The following is a 19,147-nucleotide window of genomic DNA, read 5'->3' on the forward strand; positions in this document are numbered from 1 at the left end:
ATATTGGCTCCAAGGCAGAAGAGTGGTAAGGGTAGGCAATGGGGGTCAAGTGACTTGCCCAGGGTCCCACAGCTGAGAAGTGGCTGAGGCCAGATTTGAACCTAGGACCTCCCATCTCTAGGCCTGACTCTCATTCCACTGAGCTACCCAGCTGCCCCCTCTAATGTATTTTTGAAAGTTACACCTGTTGAGAAAGCATGTTTACACTTCTTTTTTTTCTGAGTTTTAAAATACTTGGGGCCACCACCTCACAACTAGCAGATTAGCTAACATGACAGCAAAGGAAAGTAATAAATGTTGGGAGGGGACGTGGCAAAATTGGGACATTAATGCATTGCTGGTAGAGTTGTGAATTGATCCAACCATTCTGGAAGGCAATTTGGAACTACGCCCAAAGGGCTATAAGAGACTGTCTGCTCTTTGATCCAGCCATAACACTGTTGGGTTTATACCCCAAAGAAATCATAGGGAAAAAGACATGCACAAAAATATTTATAGCTGTGCTCTTTGTGGTGGCAAAAATTGGAAAATGAGGGAATGCCCTTCGATTGGGGAATGGCTGAACAAATTTTGGTATAACACAGAGACTTATACATTGTGGTACAATAGAACTTAATGGACTTCTCTACTAGCAACAATGCAATGATCCAGAACAATTCTGAGGGACTTATGAGAAAGAACGTTTTATCCACATCCAGAGGAAGAACTGTGGGAGCAGAAACATAGAAGAAAAACAACTGCTTGATCACATGGGTTGATGGGGATATGGTTTGGGATGTAGACTCTAACGACCACCCCAGTGCAACTATCACTAATATGGAAATAGCTCTTGATCAATGATACATGTAAAACCCAGTGGAATTGCGTGTTAGCTGGGGGTGAGGTGGGGGAGGATTTGGGAGGAAAGGAAAGAATATGAATCATGGAACCATGGAAAAATGTGTATGTGTGTGCGTGTATGTGTGTGTATGTGTGATATATATATTTTAAATTAATATAATATATAATTTAATATATAATTTAATTTAATTAATATATAAATAATATATATATATTTTAAACCCTTAACTTCTCTGTATTGGCTCCTAGGTGGAAGAGTGGTAAGGGTGGGCAATGGGGGTCAAGTGACTTGCCCAGGGTCACACAGCTGGTTAGTGTCTGAGACCAGATTTGAACCTAGGACCTCCGGCCTCTTAGGCCTAACTCTCAATCCACTGAGCTACCCAGCTGCCTCGAAAAATATTCTAAAAAAAATTTTTTTAATACTTGGGACCCTTTTACAAAGGGTTGATACACTTTAAAAAATGTGACTCAGTTGTCTTATTACCCAATTTAAGGATTCACAAAGAAGATATAAGGTCTGGATACTAGTACAGCTTATGGGTTATTTAATCCTCATTCTTAAATGACTATCATCTCCTTTTGTACACTCAAATCTTTTGTGCCTCTTCAAATTCAAATCTTCCATGGTAATTAATATACTAAAAGCTACTATACCCACCTGTCTGTAAAATACCCTCTGACTACTAATCTTTTGTGACCAGACTATAAACCTTTTTGTTGTTGTCCAGTAGTCTGACTCTTCCTGACAAAGTGACTGTATTACTCTGCCATTTCCTTTTTGCGCTCATTTTGCAGATGAGGAAACTGAGGTCAAATAGGGTTAAGTGACTTGCTCAGGGTCACACTGCTATTAAGTGTCATAATTTGACTCAAGGCATTTGAACTCAAGTTTTCTTGACACCAGGCCTGGTGTTACCAATAACTGCCCTGACTCTACAAAACCGATTCTAAAATGACTTCTATGCATAGTAAATACATAATTTACTATCTGCTAAAATTCACTTCATGTTTTGCTTTTGTTAATTTAAAGAGTTAAGTATTCAGGACAACCTACTTCCAAGTTTCAGAGTAGTTAATACAACTATGCATTCTAATAGTCAACAAGCCAACATTTTTCACCATTGTCCATCAACTGTGACCATGTATGTTTGCCCTGAAATTACTGAGTATCCAGGTATGTATATGGATTAGTCTAGAGGATGTGGTCTAGTTTCTATCCCCCCCCCTTTTTTAATTTAGAATATTTTCCCATCCTTGCATGTCCCCCAACCCCAGCCCCACATTCTTTCCTACCCCCTCCCAAAGCAACAAGCAGTTCCACTGGGTTATACATGTATCATTGTTCAAAACCCATTTCCATGTTATTCATATTTGCAGTAGTGATCTTTTAACATCAAAACCCTAATCATATCCCTATTGAGCTACATCATGCTTTTATTCTGCACTTCTGCTCCCAGTTTTTTCTCTGGATGTGGGTAGTTTTCTTTCTCATAAGTCCCTCAAGATTGTCCTGGGTTGTTACATCGCTGCTAGTAGAAAAGTCTATTAGCTCTTGTGTCCACAGTGTATCAATCTCTGTGTACAATGTTCTCCTGGTTCTGCTCCTTTTGCTCTGCTCAATTCCTCAAGTTCTTTATTTTTTTTCCAGCACAAGAGTATTCCATAAAAAAGTTTTTGTATAAACAAAACCAATGCAAACAAAATCAGAAGGAAAGCAACAAATTGGGAGAACATTTTTATAACAAAACTCTCTGACAAGGGTTTAATTTCCCAAATATATAAGGAATTAAGTCAAATTTAGAAAAATCAAGTCATTCCCCAATCGACAAATGGTCAAGGGGCATGAACAGGCAGTTTTCACAAGACAGAATCAGAACTATCAACAAGCACATGAAAAAGTATTATAAATCTCTCCTGATTAGAGAAATGCAAATTAAAAAAACTTCACCTCATACCTAGCAGACTGGCCAATATGGCATCAGAGGAAAGTGGTGAATGTTGAGGGGGATGTGGCAAAATTGGGACATTAATGCATTGCTAGTGGAGTTGTGAATTGATCCAACCATTCTGGAGGGCAATTTGGAACTATGTACAAAGAGCTATCCTTTGATCCAGCCATACCACTGCTGGGTTTGTTCCCTCAAAGGGATAATAAGAAAAAAAAAAGACTTGCACAAAAGTATTTATAGTTGTGCTCTTTGTGGTGGCAAAAGATTGGAAAAGGAGGGGTTGCCCATAGATTGGGGAATGGCTGAACAAATTGTTGTCTAGTTTCTTGTCCTTCACAACATCTCTCAAACCTGGCCCTTTCTCTTTACTCATATAGCTAATGTGGCTATTTAGTTCAGACTCTCATCACCCATCCTCACTTAGATAATAACTTCTTGATTGGCCCCTCCACTCTGAGCAATCCTAAAAAGCAATTTTCCTTTAGTAAGTATCTGTTTATTCCATCACACACAGATCCCTCCTTAATCAGCTCCAATGGCTTCCTGATATTCCTTGGTTCAATATCAACTTTTATGGTTAGCTTTTAAAGCTCTTTACTTGGTCTCAAACTATGATTTCAGTCTCATTTTACTCCCCCTTCCCATGCTCTCACGATCTGATAGGAGCACTGGATGGAGTAACTGGGCCAGAAGTCAGAATCATCTTCCCAGGTTTAAATCTGGCCACAGACACTAACTGGGTGACCCTGGACAAGTCATTTAACCCTATTTGCCTTAATTTGCTCATCTATAAAATGACCTAGAGAAGGAAATGGCAAACCACTCCAGTTATCTCTGCCAAGAAAACATTTTATTTGTTATATCTCAGGCAGTACCAAACTGCTCAGCCCAAAGGAGGTATTTAATAATAAATGTCTGAAATGGCTTCAGGTTTATCTTACTTCTCTAACTAGTTATTTCAACCCTTTGAAGTAAGGATGGTTTTACTAGGTATTTAGCACAAAAGTAGCATGCTTCTAAAATAATTGAGCTAAATGTGCATCCTAAGAAGATCCTTTCCATAGGACAATCCCTTCTACACAAAAACCTTTCACTTCAGTCCCTCAGAGAACTTGCTCTATTAATCATCTCTTCTAACTAGCTCCTTTCTCCTAGTCCACAATGCTCCTGTTCTTATACTAAACAAAACCAGTTAACCTTTACAAGACTCCTGCTAACCCTTCAAGTTCTCTTTTCTCTTCCTCTTTAATATTAAACTTTCAGAGTAGTCTAAACTCCCTGCTTGCTGTTCTTCCTTATCCCACTACAACTACTCATCTTTCTGGGTGATTTTGTTCATTTCCCGAATTCTCTGCTTCCTCACTATTTACCAGCCTTCTTTTTGGGCAGCTTTCTTTTCCCAAGCCTTCCATGGCACTACTAAGTAGGCCTCTCTAATGTTCCTTTTCTATAGTTCCTAAAGCATGGCTAACACTTACAGTTCTGTTTCTGACATATCTTCTCTTAAAAGGATTGCCCAAACTAGGCACCAATTCTCCTAGGCTGTTACTGAAAAAGGCAAACTACAACCTATATACTATGGCTACCAACTAATAATATATAAGGCATCTATGGTTTGTGAGATTCTTAAAAATTTTAATGCTGACATGGCTAACAAAAATAGATATTATATTATTGTTAACCAATACTGGTTTTTTGATGTTTTCTTTTAAAAAAGAAAAAAAAAAAAACCTCTTAGTTTCTGTCAATACCATGTATTGGTTCTAAGGCAGAAGAGTGGGAAGGGCTAGGCAAAGGGGATTAAGTGACTTGCCCAGGATCACACAGCTAGAAAGTGTCTGAGGCCAGATTTGAACCTAAGACCCCCTTGTCTCTAGGCCCAACTCTCAAGGCAGCCACCCAGCTGCCTCCAACTAGTACTATTTTTTAAAGGCACAGCCTAGTTCTTCCTGGGCCAGCTACATGGTACAGTGGACAAAGTGCTGAGGTCTAGAATAAGGAAGACTCTACTTTCTAAGTTCATATCCAGTCTCAGATACTTACTCTTAGTGAATTAACCCTGTTTGCATTAGTTTTCTAATCTGTAAAATGAGCTGGAGAAGGAAAATAAAGCAAACCACTTCAGTATCTTTGCCACAAAAACCCCAAATGGAGGTCATAAAGAATATGATACAATTGAAAAACCGAACAAAAACAATTTCTATAACTTTTTCTTTGCCTAAAGCTAGCCTTTTCCTCTTTTACTAAAACGTGTGGATATAGAGAAAAGGGAAGGGGTTGTGGATGTTATTGGGAGGTACCATAGTACAGTGGAAATATTATTCCTGAATCTGAAGTCAGAGAAAAGCCAAGTTCAAATCATGGCTTTAACAATTACTACTTATGTGACTTTGGACAAGGCATTTTAGTTTCCTGCACCTCAGTTTCCTCATCTGTAAAATCAGAAGGTTAGACTAGCTGGCCTCTGGGATCCCTCCTTACTCTAGATCTATGAACCTTAAAAAACAAAACAGGGGGCAGGTGGGTAATTCAGTGGATTGAGAGCCAAACCTAGAGACAGGAGATCCTAGGTTCAAATCTGATTCTTGACACTTGATTCCCATTGCCTACCCTTACCACTCTTCTGCCTTGGAACCAATACACAGTGTTGACTCCATGGAAGGTAAGGGCTTAAAAAAAAAGAAAAAAATTTCTAGAGTTTAGCAATGTCTTAAAAGTATAATTTTCTAAATTAAAAATAATTTGATAATAATATAAATATGAATTTAATTATTTCAACATTTGAATACCACTTTGGTTTTAGGTTCCCTGAAATGTCACAGAAATGTAATTTGTTATCAGAAAACTTTGTAGAAAGCCCAACTGTTGCTAAGTATAGGTTCTAAGAATAAAGTATATTACTATTATATATATATATAAAGTATATTACTATTATTAAGATCATTTTGGCCTGTATTAAAGTAGGGCAAATTTATATTCAAATATGACATAAAATTTCTGGTTTTTAAAAAGAAAGCTCAATTTAAATAGATTATGGTGAATCCTTTTTCTAAATAAATTTCTGCAATGTTGCACAAAGAGAATTATACTTCCTAGTGTTTCCTCAAACAGTAAAATGAGGAGGTATTCCTAACTTAACAAAGGAACTGACATGTTTTAATTTGGAAACTAGTATGATTTCACTACTTAACCAATTTTTTTTTTCAATTCTTCTGTAGATAATAGCTTGGTCAAGAAATATTGAATACATTTTTATACCCAATTAACTTAAAAGCAAAAAGATTCAAATCACCGGTAAATGAACCATGGGCCCAGAACAACCAAAAATGAGTGCTTTATGAAGTCCTTTCCAAAATTCCCCAATGTCCACAGAAAAGGTCACTGTATACAAATAAAATAATCTCTACTTAATTTTTAACCTACTTAGGGTTTTAAAACAACCGAATGCTCAAAGCTCCAGTTCTTAAAATTTCTGAAACCACCTAAAGCCAGAGACTAATTTCTAATATTCATTCAGTCATCCTAATGAGAGCTCCCACCCTAAAGTACTTTAATGTTTACAAAGTACTTTTTTCCAAAAGAACCATGATTTAGTAAAAGTATTATCCCCATTTAAGTTGGGTACAAAAATCCTCAAAGGCTATAACTATCCAGCCACAAATGTGGGAGCTGGGAAAAGAATCTAGATACCCCACTGCCAAGTCTAGTGCTCCTAATATAGGATCCCTTAGAGTTGGAAGAGATCTTAAAAAGTCAAACTACTGGCCAGACAACAGATGAATCTTAGTTTGTTTTTCTTCTTCCAATAATGTGAAGTTTAGTGCCTCACATTGTTTATAGGAAAAATGGTGCCAGAACTGAACAAAGTAATGTGATAGCCTCTCTACTACAGATATCTAGAATAAAAGCTGAGTAGTGGATATGAAATTATGTCTCCTTTTATAATATTTCACAATGAAATAATATGCAGCAATCATTTCCCTGTCTTATGTTTTTCTTAGATTATACACAACCCTGGAAAATATTAACTTTCCTTTTATAAAGATACAGTATAAAACCTTTTAAATAGGTGCAAAAGGGAGTGCTTTAATAAGGCAGTTTCAGCTAACTTGGTGATGTATTATTGTACACACTTATAGTCATATGCATGATTCTCCTATAACATGCTGAGATTTTTCATAAACAAAAATGATACTGTGCCACAAGGGAAAAAATCTGATAATCACAATCAAATAATGGATTGTCTATCCATTAAATAGTAGAAAAACCAGAGAGGGCAATATGGGAGGATTTTCAATGATAAAGGATAACATGGTGTAAGAATTGCAGAAAATGAACTATAGAGATGGGTGGGTTTAATCCATGCAAGGAATACTCACAGACTGAATCATAAATCCATTTAAGTATATCATGCTTCAAGACTTTTTTAAGGGCTTAATCATTCAGGAATCCCGGGGACTACTACAATTATTCAAGAGAAATCTTGCATCAAACAAAGTCAAAGTGTTTTTAAGTATGATACTAACATATATGTTACTTCCATTGAGGTATCAATTATAAAGTCAATTATTTGTGGTTAAGAAATCTGGTCATAATTTAACAAGTTGTTAGCATTTTATTAAGTTATTGGTTCTCAGGAAGTTGCTTGGGTCAAACTTGACATTTTAAAATATGGGAAGACCTGGCAAATTATTATTTTGTTTACTCATATAAAACAGTTTATTTAGATGTAAATGTATTCTTGTCACACTTGAGAATTCTAAAGGTATCTGATGGAGTCCTAGATCCTGGCAATTCCCAGGATATAACTATGGTCTTCCTGTGCTTTTTTGGGGGGTTAATTTTGAATTTTTTTAAAACATGTACACTGCTTGAGGATTATTCTACCCTTTTCCCTACTCTTCTCTTTTCAAAACTGTTGTATGAATTTTAAAAAATAAATTAATTTTGTTACTGGAGATGTTAGGATGTACTCCAAGATATTCCAAAACCAGGCATGGTATTATGTGGCAGTTGGACCACAGATTTTCTAATACATATGAGTAGCAGCAACATGAGACTGAATATCTATTCATGTTCTAGTTTTGAAAAAAAGAAATTAAAATGTTACAAAAAGCCACTTAGCAAGTCACAGAGACCACAATATATACAGAAGACGACCCATCAAAAAGAATATACTGGTCTAAAGAGTCTAAAAAACATCTGGATTTAGTCAGCTATTTACTAACCATTATGACCTTGGCCAAGTCCTTCTGAGCTCATTCTCACCTGTAAATTGGTGATAATGACTTACCTGTCTTCTTCATAGAATTTCTGAAATATATGAGAATGTGAAAAGACCCTGAAAACTATAAGAGGGACATAGAAGTTATTTTCAGACTGCCATTTGTTATATAATACTTAGGTGCTAATTCCTCAACTAGTAAAGTAATCTAACAAGTAGAATCAATGGTTACAAGGTGATGTTTAGAACAACCAGAAGTTAAGAAACAAAATAAGGGTAAAGTTGTATTCTAGTAACTATGAATCATTTTATAATTATCTGCAATTAGAAAACTTGCTTTAATCTGCCCCATAGTATTGTTTAACCAGAAAAATTCAACCCAACTTTCTGGATTTATTTTACTACTATTCATTCCCAATGTTCCTAGGAGACAAACCTGATAAATTTAAGTAATTTTCTTGTGTAACAACCATTAATAGCCAGTAATTTCTGAACCTGGTTAAAATAATTAACTTTAAAATGATGAACAGATACAACTTTCAGGCTCAGAGTAATCAGAATCTGTCTATAAAAAAGAACCAAATAGTGCTAATACAAAATGCAACTAGGTAAAAAAAAAAAGTAGGTTTGCTGGCAACTTTCTAAAGGCCAAACAGTGCTACAACATTTCAGGATCTTTCAAATCCAGTTAACAGCCTAATCTTACACAACCTCTCTGCTAAGGAACTATTCAAGCCAATGAAACACTGTGTTAATTTTGATACTCCAAACTTTTATGTTTCTACAAGAGTTCTAATTCGTTTTGGAAAATCCAGTATTCAGGCTGGCTATCAGCTGAACAGTTGCTACATTGTTTCTTAAATGACCCTTCAGAACACTGGATGAACAAAGTGATGATTTTTAGTAGGAGTGTTATGTGCAGAGACACTGAATCATTGCCAACTTCAAGATATTTTCTATTAAATAAAATTCATCAAATCTGAAATCAAACCCAAAATTATAGTAATCTAAGAAAATGTTTCCCTCAATTCCGTGAATCTAAGTCCCTGTCTTTAACTAGAAGAATGCTTCTTCCATCCTGTCCCCTACTACATACCACTAGGCTTAAGGATGTGAAAGATAACTATATAAAGTCAGAAAAGACACTAAGCATGTTAGTTGGGAAATCATTAATAGGAATCATAAAGAGGTAATAGAGTCCAAATGAAACACTGATCTAAATGCTAATAGACTATTAAAAAAAGAAATCCCAAAGAAATGGAAAACTCCACTGAATTTATTTATTTCAAAAAGAAAAAGCAATTTCAGGTTTAGCAATAAATCTTCTGACCACATGTTTAAGACATAATATTTGTTGTCACCAGGTCAGCTGAGGAGGCTCTAGCTACCCTATTCATCAGATGTGTGGTCCTTTGGTTAAGGAAGCAGGCAATAAAAAAAAAAAAAAAAAAAAAAAAAAATCAATGTACTAGTTAGTTTGCTCATCTGTCTTAAAGTTCTAAGGAAGGATTAATGTGTATGGAAGCACTTAGCATAATATACTTACACAAAAGTAGCATATTATTTCCTAGAGGGGAGTAATCTAAAGTGTCTCTGCTCCATTTTACCTGGAATTAAAAGTAGACTTTCTCTTTTCATACATGCATATTTACATACTAGTAGCAATGTGACAAAGAAGTCTTGAAACACCTGACAGTTCCATGGCAAATACCAAACTCCAGTTTAGCTCTTATGTACTTCCATAATGGCACTGAAGGAACAGAAAGTCAAAATTTTAGGTCATGGTCATTGTGTCATTTGTTTTGAGTGGTAAACATATTGATTACAAAACTAAAGAACAAAAAAATTCAGGATAAACTACAATTTTCAAAGATATGCAATTTATTATATGTTTTTTAAAAAAGCAAAAAATAGAAATGTAGATTCAATGTTTCATCTGTTCTGCTATATATGGACATGCTCTTTATAATTCAGAATAAAAAGTTTTTCAAAAAAAGGATGGACAGAGAAGGGGTAAGTAAGGCTGCTAGTAGTCAGCTGTAAATAAATGTATGGCACCCAAATAGCAAATGTACCTAGCAATCTATGTTAGCCATTCCAGAAAATCTTTTCGTAGGTCTAGATCTGAATTTAAGAACTGGGGTTCTAAGTGAACCTTTTTTCCCTTTTGAAAAGCTGAAAAATATATCTGGTTCCTAAATATTCAAGTTGACTCCAGATCTAAAAGCACACTTGACAGGTAGCACATACAGTGGGAGGCAAGAGAGCCCTGGACATTTCAATCTTTGCCTTTTACTACAACAAAGCACCTGACTGGGCAAGTCTCTTCCTTCCTCTGGACTCCAGTTCTTCAAAGGCAAAAGAAGAGGGCTTAGAGTAACCTCTAAAGATGTCTTCATGTTAGCCTTTAAAGAGGCAGAACAGGATAAGGAATGTGAGGTATCAGAAAGATCCAGGTTCAAACTCTTCCCAAAAGACATTACACTGAGCTGCGCATAAGTCAATGACCCCTCCTGAGCCTCAAATTTAACCAAAGATATAAATCATCAGGGCAAGATTGTGTGAGGACCAAAGGAGAAAGTCTGTAAAGTACTAAATAAAAGTCAAACATTATGTGACAAGACTAATTAGCTTTAATGCTTAAACCAAGAAAATAAACTGCTCACAAAAATTTGGTCATTAAAAACTGTTTCGAGTTACACAAGTATTCTAATAAAAAAAGATGATTTTTTTCTTAAAAGCAGTTCTGTTATAGTAACAGAACCAGTCAAAATTTCATTTTACTTTACAGAATTCATATTCTACATCACATCTACAGTAGGATGCTAAGACTTTGTTATGTTAGCTTGTGACTTTCATCAGTTGCAATGAGGGAAAAGAATATAGAAATTGATGGAAAATTCAGCCTTCATCAAGATCAATTAAACTGTATCATCATTAACTATTTGGTAGCTACCATATAAAAGATTTGAGCTAGTTCCTAGCAGGATTGGCGATTGAATTCAGATTTTGAGGAGTCATAATCAAAAAGATCAAATAAAAAACAAAGTACAATAAATGAAGAAATTGACTCTGGCAAAAACTGGCAGTTCCTGCAGTTTGATGGCAATCACATCTTAGGTTCCCTCCTCAGCATCATTTTATTTACTTCACTTAAGAGTCAGGGACTTAAGGAAAAATATCAAGAAATGTTCCACATGGGGAAATTTTCTCCTATAAAAAAATTTCAACTTCATTCTTTTAATGGAAATCCTTTTGACATGTACCACCCTGCTTTTAAAAAAAGTATAATAAACACAGTTTATCATTTTACTGTTGATTCTGGGTCATCAACTTTAATGCTCTCAAAACTGAGTTATGAGACTTTCTATCCCTATAGTAAATGGCTTAGCACTAGGTCTCCTACCTACTTTTTGATAATTTAATACTTCCTCAGTCTCTTCTCTCCCTAAATTTGTTTCTGATCTCAATAACCCAAAATTGCCAGATTTACAAGAAAAACTAGGCCAATCAATTTCTAGCACTATACTAATATAAGAATTTCTGAAGATTAGCTTGGCTTCTCAGGCTTCCTCGGCTTAATTCTTGACTATACCCTGAAATCTTGTTGGATAAATAAAAAGGTTTTTTTGCACTGCATCCACTTCAATAACTTTTGCTCTAATTATATCTGTGAAATGTTAGTAGGAACTCTTGAAAAAAGAAATAAATTCCATGCCCTACTCGAAATTATCTGCATTATTGTAGCCTGGCAATAAAGGCTGTGTTCTTTGTTAAGACTACTGGACAGTGTCAATGACAGACCATTTCAATTACTGGAGGACCAGTCTAGATTATTCTAGATTATTCTAGAGTTGTCACTTACTTGTACAGAGGGGGTAAGAATTTTTAGGCCAATGCTCAAAGACTGTTTAAGGAATTATTTATTTTAAGGCAGGGTGTGCGTGCACTTCTGAAATTATGGATCCTTATGTTTCACTTAATACAGCAGTTTACAAAACAATTCACAAGTTAAATATCTCTGTTTTCTATAGGACTATAGTCTCCAATAATTAATTCTTGCATAAATCAGAATAGCACATGCCAACATTAATGAAATTGGAATTGGCAGCATGACAGGGGAAAAATTTTGCCAAAAAAGTAGTAAACATCTTCTATGAACTAGGTGCTTTTAACTTCCTTTACATAGGGAATGTGTGGAACATCATAAACCAAGGCATAGTAAAAACTTCATTAAGATTAATATTAAACATGAGAATGTTTAATAGTAGAAAATAACCCCAAAGTAACAATGCTTTTTTGATCTGGTTTTCTGAGTTTAGAGAATTCATTAAAATGAATACATATAACTGGGGCCTTTTCAGGTTTTAGTAAGTTAAGTCATTATGGCCAAAAATATCCTATTCAAATCTATCTTCAACATGTTCTAGTTGTCCAGTCCTTTTCTCTTTGTGATCCCCATTTGGGGTATTCTTGGCAAAGGCAATAGAGTGGTTTTCCATTTCCTTTTCTAGCTCATTTTACAGATGAGGAAACTAAGGCAAGCATGGTTAAGTGACTTGCCCAGGGTCACACAGCTAGTGTCTGATGCCAGATTTGAGCTCAACCCCAGGCTTAGCTCTATCCATTGTGCCACCCAGTTCGCTCACTTTGTACATATAAAATGAACATTTGTTAATTTCCTCCTCAAAGGAAAATAACCAAAAAAAAGGACTTGTTCTGCATAGCAACCATGTCTTTCGGAGTCAGTGGTACCACCTGCTGGCTGGCACAGAGAACTGATTCCACCAACCTCTCTCAGGACTTTCCACTGAAGTTCTTCCCCACCTAGAATAAGAAATGTATTTTTCTTCTTTCTGTTTATAATTATCAGTTCCACCTTGGGAAACCTCACCAGGAACTTCAGGGAAGATCAACCTAATCAGTCATCTCTCAACTATATTACTAGCAAAGCACTTTACCTTCAAAATAAAGTCGTAGTTTAGTTTATCAATATCACAACATTATGGGTACTATAGATTTTTGTGGGTCAAGCCAGATACCTACTAGACCCCTTTTTTCAATAGGAAGTGTTTTGTAAACAGAATCTAGACAAATGATAAATGGACTTCTGGAATAAACTGGAAACTTCCTGTATCTGATATGTACTCTATATATAGGTGGGTTATAGGAGATTTTAAAAGGGAGTTCTGGATTATAGAAGATTAAAAAAGGAGTTCTGGGCAGAAACTGCCTTTCACCTCCATTTTATAGCTATCTTTTTGGTGTTTCTACATACATTTCCTGCTCCACACAATTGTGCAAATCCAGATTCTTGACTTGGCTACCTTAGACAGTCTTCCTACTCAGTTCAGGCTTTCTTTTATTCCCCTACCCTATTTCATCAATTGGTTGGAGAATGAGAATGTCCTTTAGTGTCTAAAATTGAACTGCAATGTCAGCCTGGATGTCATCATTAAATGAAATTTTGCATGTCATAGAGATCACAGATCTCAATTTCAACTGTAACACAAAAGAGAACCAGGGAATGGGCAAAAGACCTTAGAATATCTGAAATGGATGCTAATTTAAAAGAACCCATTAAGATTTCAACTCAGAACCTACTTATTTTACTTTACACACACTACCAACAAATTGTATACCTGATCTCCAAGCCAACTTAGGTTAGAAACTGGGCCTCCATAGCATGACCCTCCCCCCAACTCCAACTGTTTCTCATTTTGTAGCTGGAATTTAGGAACTTTGAAAGCACCAAGAAATGCCCATCCTAGGAGGATGACAGAAATCTTATTAAAGACAGAAAAGAACTAAGAAAAGCATAACTATTTGGGGCCATTTAATAAGGAGAAAAAGAGCCCCACACAATTCAATTGTTTCAGCAGATTTTAAATTTTTGCTACTTTAGGATATGCCTCAGTTATATGGAAAATTGCTAAGTATAACATTTCAATGAAGCTAAAAAAAATGAAGTTACTCTTGATTACAATTTTTAAGCGCTGATGCAGTTAGTAATATTCAAAAAGAATTAGACTTCATTGAAAACTTTTATAATGTAAGCATTTTCTGAAGACTTGGAAATGAGCCTTTCAAAAATTTATTATAACAATTTTAAGCACATGAGGATTTATTTTCTAAATTGCACTGAGATGCACTTCTAAAGCTTTCTTTTGGACTAAAAAATAGTTAGCATACCTCACTTTTTACAGACAAGACATTATGAAAAACAGAAATATCTCCTCTTATCTCAATACTTCATAATTTTCAGTATCTAGAAATTACAGAAAATTCTAATCAAGGCTTTCTATTAAACTATCAAGTTTTAGTGGTTTAAACAAATTCAAAACTTAATTTTTCTAGTAATCTTTTCCCCATACAAACTGATTATTTTCTCTCTAGAATCCTTCAGCACAACTTGTGATTTTGTTTTAATTTTCCAAAGAAGCTAGACTGAAAACATTGTTCTTCCTGAAAAGGACAATTTAAAATAAAAAAAAGTTAAAATAAACTTTTTGAACACACACACACACACAAACAACTATTAAAATAAACTCACTCATGTGTTTCGGAAATAAAACTAAGGCTGAAAAAGTATCACCATAGTGTAACATAGTTACTTACAGCAAAGGCAACAAGCTAGTATAATTGTGCATATTTAGCATGATATCTTATTGTGGCACTCTGGATAAAACTGGTAATAATAAAAAAAAAGAAACCCTAAGAATTCAGGGGTTTAAGTGAATTGGAATTACTACAAAGGAAAATAAACGATTACGATTTTAAGATTTCTCAAAACAAAGATGTTCCCTGCTACTAAGTGTTAGTTACCAAATGTCAACTATAGAAAAAAATTCACAAAATAAACTATTTTTGTATTATGCAGTTCTGAAACAGTATTGCATCTTCAATTTGAAAGAAGTGACTTTTTGGAAGACCTGGGCAGAGTAAGTAGTCGAGGCAAACCAACACCCATATAAAAATGCTAATCAGGGTGCTAAATGGCAGCTCCCCTCCTCTAGTCATCTAGCTACCTTTCCGATGACAGCAAGTGTTCTTTCAACAATCACCAAATCACAAACCGTCATTATCAAAACTTCTCATTGGGAGGCAATGAACTAGGTTTGTCAAACCCATAATAGATTAAAAAACAAAAAACAAATACCTTACCTTCAGTCTTAGAATCGGTTCCAAGGCACAAGACAGGTAAGGGGTGGGCAATTAGTGACTTGCCCAGGGTCATGCGATAATTTAAAACACATACATACATACACACGCACAATTTCCCTTTCAGAATCCAAACTATATCGATTCCAAGACAGAAGAGCATTAAGGGGTAGGCAACTAGTGACTAGTCTAGGGTTAACTGATAATTTAAAACGCGTACATATACACATATACTCTCCCTTCCTCCCACTTTCCGTCTTAGAATCAATACTGTTCCAAGGCAGAAGTCGTAGGAGGTAGGCAATGGGGCTTATGTGGCTTGCCCGAGGGTCATAGAGCTAGGACTAAAACTATTTTTCACAAAGCGGCCACTCTCTTTTGTGGCCGAACCAGCTCATTCTGCTGCCCGCAGCTGGGAGAAAGACGCGTGGGGTGGGGGCGGGGGTGTGGGGAAGACAAAGGACGCGGCTTCCACACCTACCCAGAGCCCATTTACCAATAAAGCGGAGATGAGGGTTTCCCTCCCCCACGAGCACGCGGTTATTATTAGGAGGCGTCTCTCTGGTACCCCCCCCCCTCCGCAGGTCGGCAGTCCCTCGGAAAGCCCTGGGATTTCCGCCCGACACCCACAATGGGCTGGGGGTCCCGGGGTGGCGGAGCGCGCCCGGCTCGGGAGGAAGGAGCCCCTTTGTTCCCTCGGGCCCGGCGGGGAGTAGAGGGCGGGGGGAGCACCCACCTCGTCCTCCTGCTCGCTGCGGAAGCACAGGCAGGCCGCCCGCTTCTTGAAGCCCTCGCGGTCGTACGTCCTCGTCTGGTTCGGCTTAAACTTCATCATAGAGGCGGGTAACCCCTCCTTCTCCTTCTCCTCCTCCCGCCGGGGCTCGGCCGCCGCCAACCCGCCCGAGGGCGCGGGCAGCAAAGGACAGAAGGGGGGAAGGGAGAGAGGAACGGAGGAAGGAAGCGGCTCCCGAGGGCCGGGGCTGTGGGAACTAGTGAGGCTGCTTCGGGGCACTAGAGCCCGCGGGTCGAGGAGGCTGCGCCGCTGCTGCTGGAGAAGCTGCGCCTCGCCATGGAGATCGTCCGGCCGCCGTCCGCCGCGCCGCCGCCGCTCGCTCCCTTCAGTCCTTCAATCACAGTGAGGCTCCTCGTGACCGCCGCGAACGGTTGGCAGCTCCTCCCTCGCGGCGGCAGCAGTGTGGGAGGGCGGGAGGCTCGGACACACACACGCTCGCTCTCGCGCTCCTTCCTCTGTCACGGCTCCTCACACTCGCTCGCCGGTTGCCCGAGCTCTCTCTCACTCTCTCCTACGCCTCACCCTCTCAGACCCCACCACCACCACGCCCCCTCCGTTCCCCTCTCAGGCGCGAGACGCCTCCTCGCACGCACAGGATTGGCCAGAGACCGAGACAACGCTCCTCCCCCTGCCTAACCGAACCTCGCATTCCATAGGCGCGAGGCAAACCGGCCCGGCCCCGCCCCCTCTTTTCCCTCCCCCCCCCCTTTTTAATTGAACTTGGCCCAGAGCCTGCGCGCTGCACTTGCGCCTGCGCTTTAAGGAGAGTAAAGGAAAGGAGGCGGGTCCTGGAATGGACTGCCTGCGGCAAGCACTCGCTGCTGTTCTGGGCGAAGGGTGGGGGGAGGGGACTGCGTGCGACTGTTGGGGTTGTGGGTCTGACTAGAAGGGAACGAAGGAAAAAGTCAAGCACCTAGAACCAAAGATGAGTCTAGCGCTGTAGAAAACTGAAATTGCTTAATTCCAATTGCCTAGCCCTTAGTGCTTTGCTTTAGAACCGACACTTAATATCCATTCTAAGAAAGTTAGAGTTTTAAAAAATATTAAGTTCCTACTATGTGTCAGACATTGTTAGAAATTCAAAGAAAGACATGAAAAAGGAAAAAAAAAACAACCATGATTGTACACTCAGCTAGGACTAAGTGATAACCTACTCATTTCTGGAAATTGTTTTATTTCAATTCAATTCATGGAATTATTATTAAGTACCTACTATATGCCAGAGAGGCAGTCTTACTGGAGAAAAAGTTGGCCTCAGTGAAGTCAATGACCTACTATGTGCTCAGCACTGTAAGAGTTAGGGATACAAAGAAAAGCAAAAAGAATAGGTGACTCAGGTTCATTGTCTAATGGGGATAAATGGCTCATTTCTAGAAATTATGTTTAATTTCAGCTCAGTTCATGGAGCATTTATTAAGCACCTACTATGTGCAAGAGAGTCAGTGTGTCTTAGTGGAAAGCAAGCTAGATCTCAGTTAAGTCAACAAACATTTAAGTAACAGGCACTGCGCTAAGTGCTAGAGCTATACAAAGAAAAGCAAACACATCAGTAACTTGTAGGTCTTTATCTTTCTGTGTCTCTCTCTGTCTTTGTCTCTGACTGTCTCTCTGTCTCTCTGTCTCTCTCTCTCTCTCACACACACACACACACACACACACACACACACACACACACACACACACTAACCAAGGAGCAATTATTAAAGGTATAACTATGCCAAGTACTGAGAATACCGTCTGGTATTCTTTCCTCCAAATATAAAATTCCCAACTTTCCAACAGCAAACCTAAACATGCCATCTCCCTATAGATGCCAACCTCTGAATATGCTGTCTTGGAAGTTAGATACAACTACAGAAATGCTAGATGAATTCTTCTCTGCTAGCAATTATATTTCATTAGTCAAGTACAAATAGCAAGCGAAGTAGAGTGAATGTCAGTGGTCAGGTGAGGAAGGATTAAAAGAAGAATCTGAACTACAGATCTTATGAAGTGTGGGTGGGATCTTTGTGATGCCAATCTTTAAGTATGCATTACTGGTATAGTTTGGGAAAAATGGGAACAAGGGCAAAGTCAATTTAATTTGACAAGCATATATTAAGTATTTACTGTGTGCTAAAATTGTATTTATTTCTGAAGATATTTACATTCAACTCAGGAGAATGGGATCTTCTAATGAAAGCAATTTTAAGCAAAGTAAGTTCCATTGGGGCTATGCCACCTGTGCTACCCTGGGAAAACTTCTATTAATAGTAATAATAGCTAACATTTAGGTAGTGTTTAGTATGTGCCAGGCACTGTGTTAAGCATTTTATAATGATTATTTCATTTGATAGCAATTCTGGGAGATAGGTGCTATTATTCCCATGTTTTTTGTTTTAGTCATGTCCAAATATGACCTCATTTTGATGTTTTCTTGGCACAGAAATTGGTGTTTTGCTGTTTCTTTCTCCTACCCATTTTACAAATGAGGAAATTGAGGCAAATGGACGAAGTGGCTTGCCTGAGGTCACACAGCTAGGAAGTGTCTAAGACTGGATTTGAACCTAGCACTTTATCTACCTCATTACCTAACTATGTTTCTCTAGGCCTCTAAAAATAAAAGGGCTGAATTAGATTCAGGATCTCTCTTAATGCACTAGATGATGTAAGAATGGTAAGTGACAAGATTTCATGTTCTTCCTCAGCCTACCATAGCAGCAACTGGAAAAATACTTTAATAAATGAGCATTTCCAAAGTTAAAAATGTGGGCTGTACATATCTAATTAGAAGTTATGTGCTCATTTACTCATCTAAAGTAGCATTTTTAAAGGATAGGTCCTGACTAATCTTATCAAGTAATCATAGGATAATAGAGTAAAGGTGGAAGGAACCTTAGCATGTGACCAAGCTCCATCCTCCCTTTTCTTGTTAGACTTGCCCAAGGATTTGCCCAAAGTCACACAGAGAAAGGACTTTTAAAGGATTTACATTTTTTTTAAAAAGTAACAAATGCTTTATTAATCTGTCCTTCTTACAACACTGCACCCCTCCCTAACCTTGAGGAAATTAAAAAAAAATTCCTCCATATATATTTGCATAGTCTGGCAAAAACAAATTCTCACATTAACCTTATCTGAAAATGTATGAAACTTTCTGCATTTTAAGTTCATTGCCTCTATGGCAGAAGGTAAAGA

General features: G+C 37.7%; 1 protein-coding gene across 2 annotated transcripts in view; it reads right to left on the reverse strand.

Moving 5' to 3' along the window:
• Window positions 1–16,483, reverse strand: part of NUDT4 (nudix hydrolase 4) — a 27,728-nt gene extending 11,245 nt beyond the window's left edge. For both annotated transcript variants that reach the window (XM_044677386.1, XM_044677385.1), the window contains exon 1: window positions 15,914–16,483. In XM_044677386.1, the coding sequence (XP_044533321.1) occupies window positions 15,914–16,012 (99 nt within the window). In that variant the 5' untranslated portion in view covers window positions 16,013–16,483. The remainder of the gene's footprint in view (window positions 1–15,913) is intronic.
• Between the last annotated feature and the right edge of the window lie 2,664 nt (window positions 16,484–19,147).

This window comes from Gracilinanus agilis, chromosome 5, assembly GCF_016433145.1.
Source record: "Gracilinanus agilis isolate LMUSP501 chromosome 5, AgileGrace, whole genome shotgun sequence".
NCBI classification, from domain to species: Eukaryota; Metazoa; Chordata; class Mammalia; order Didelphimorphia; family Didelphidae; genus Gracilinanus; species Gracilinanus agilis.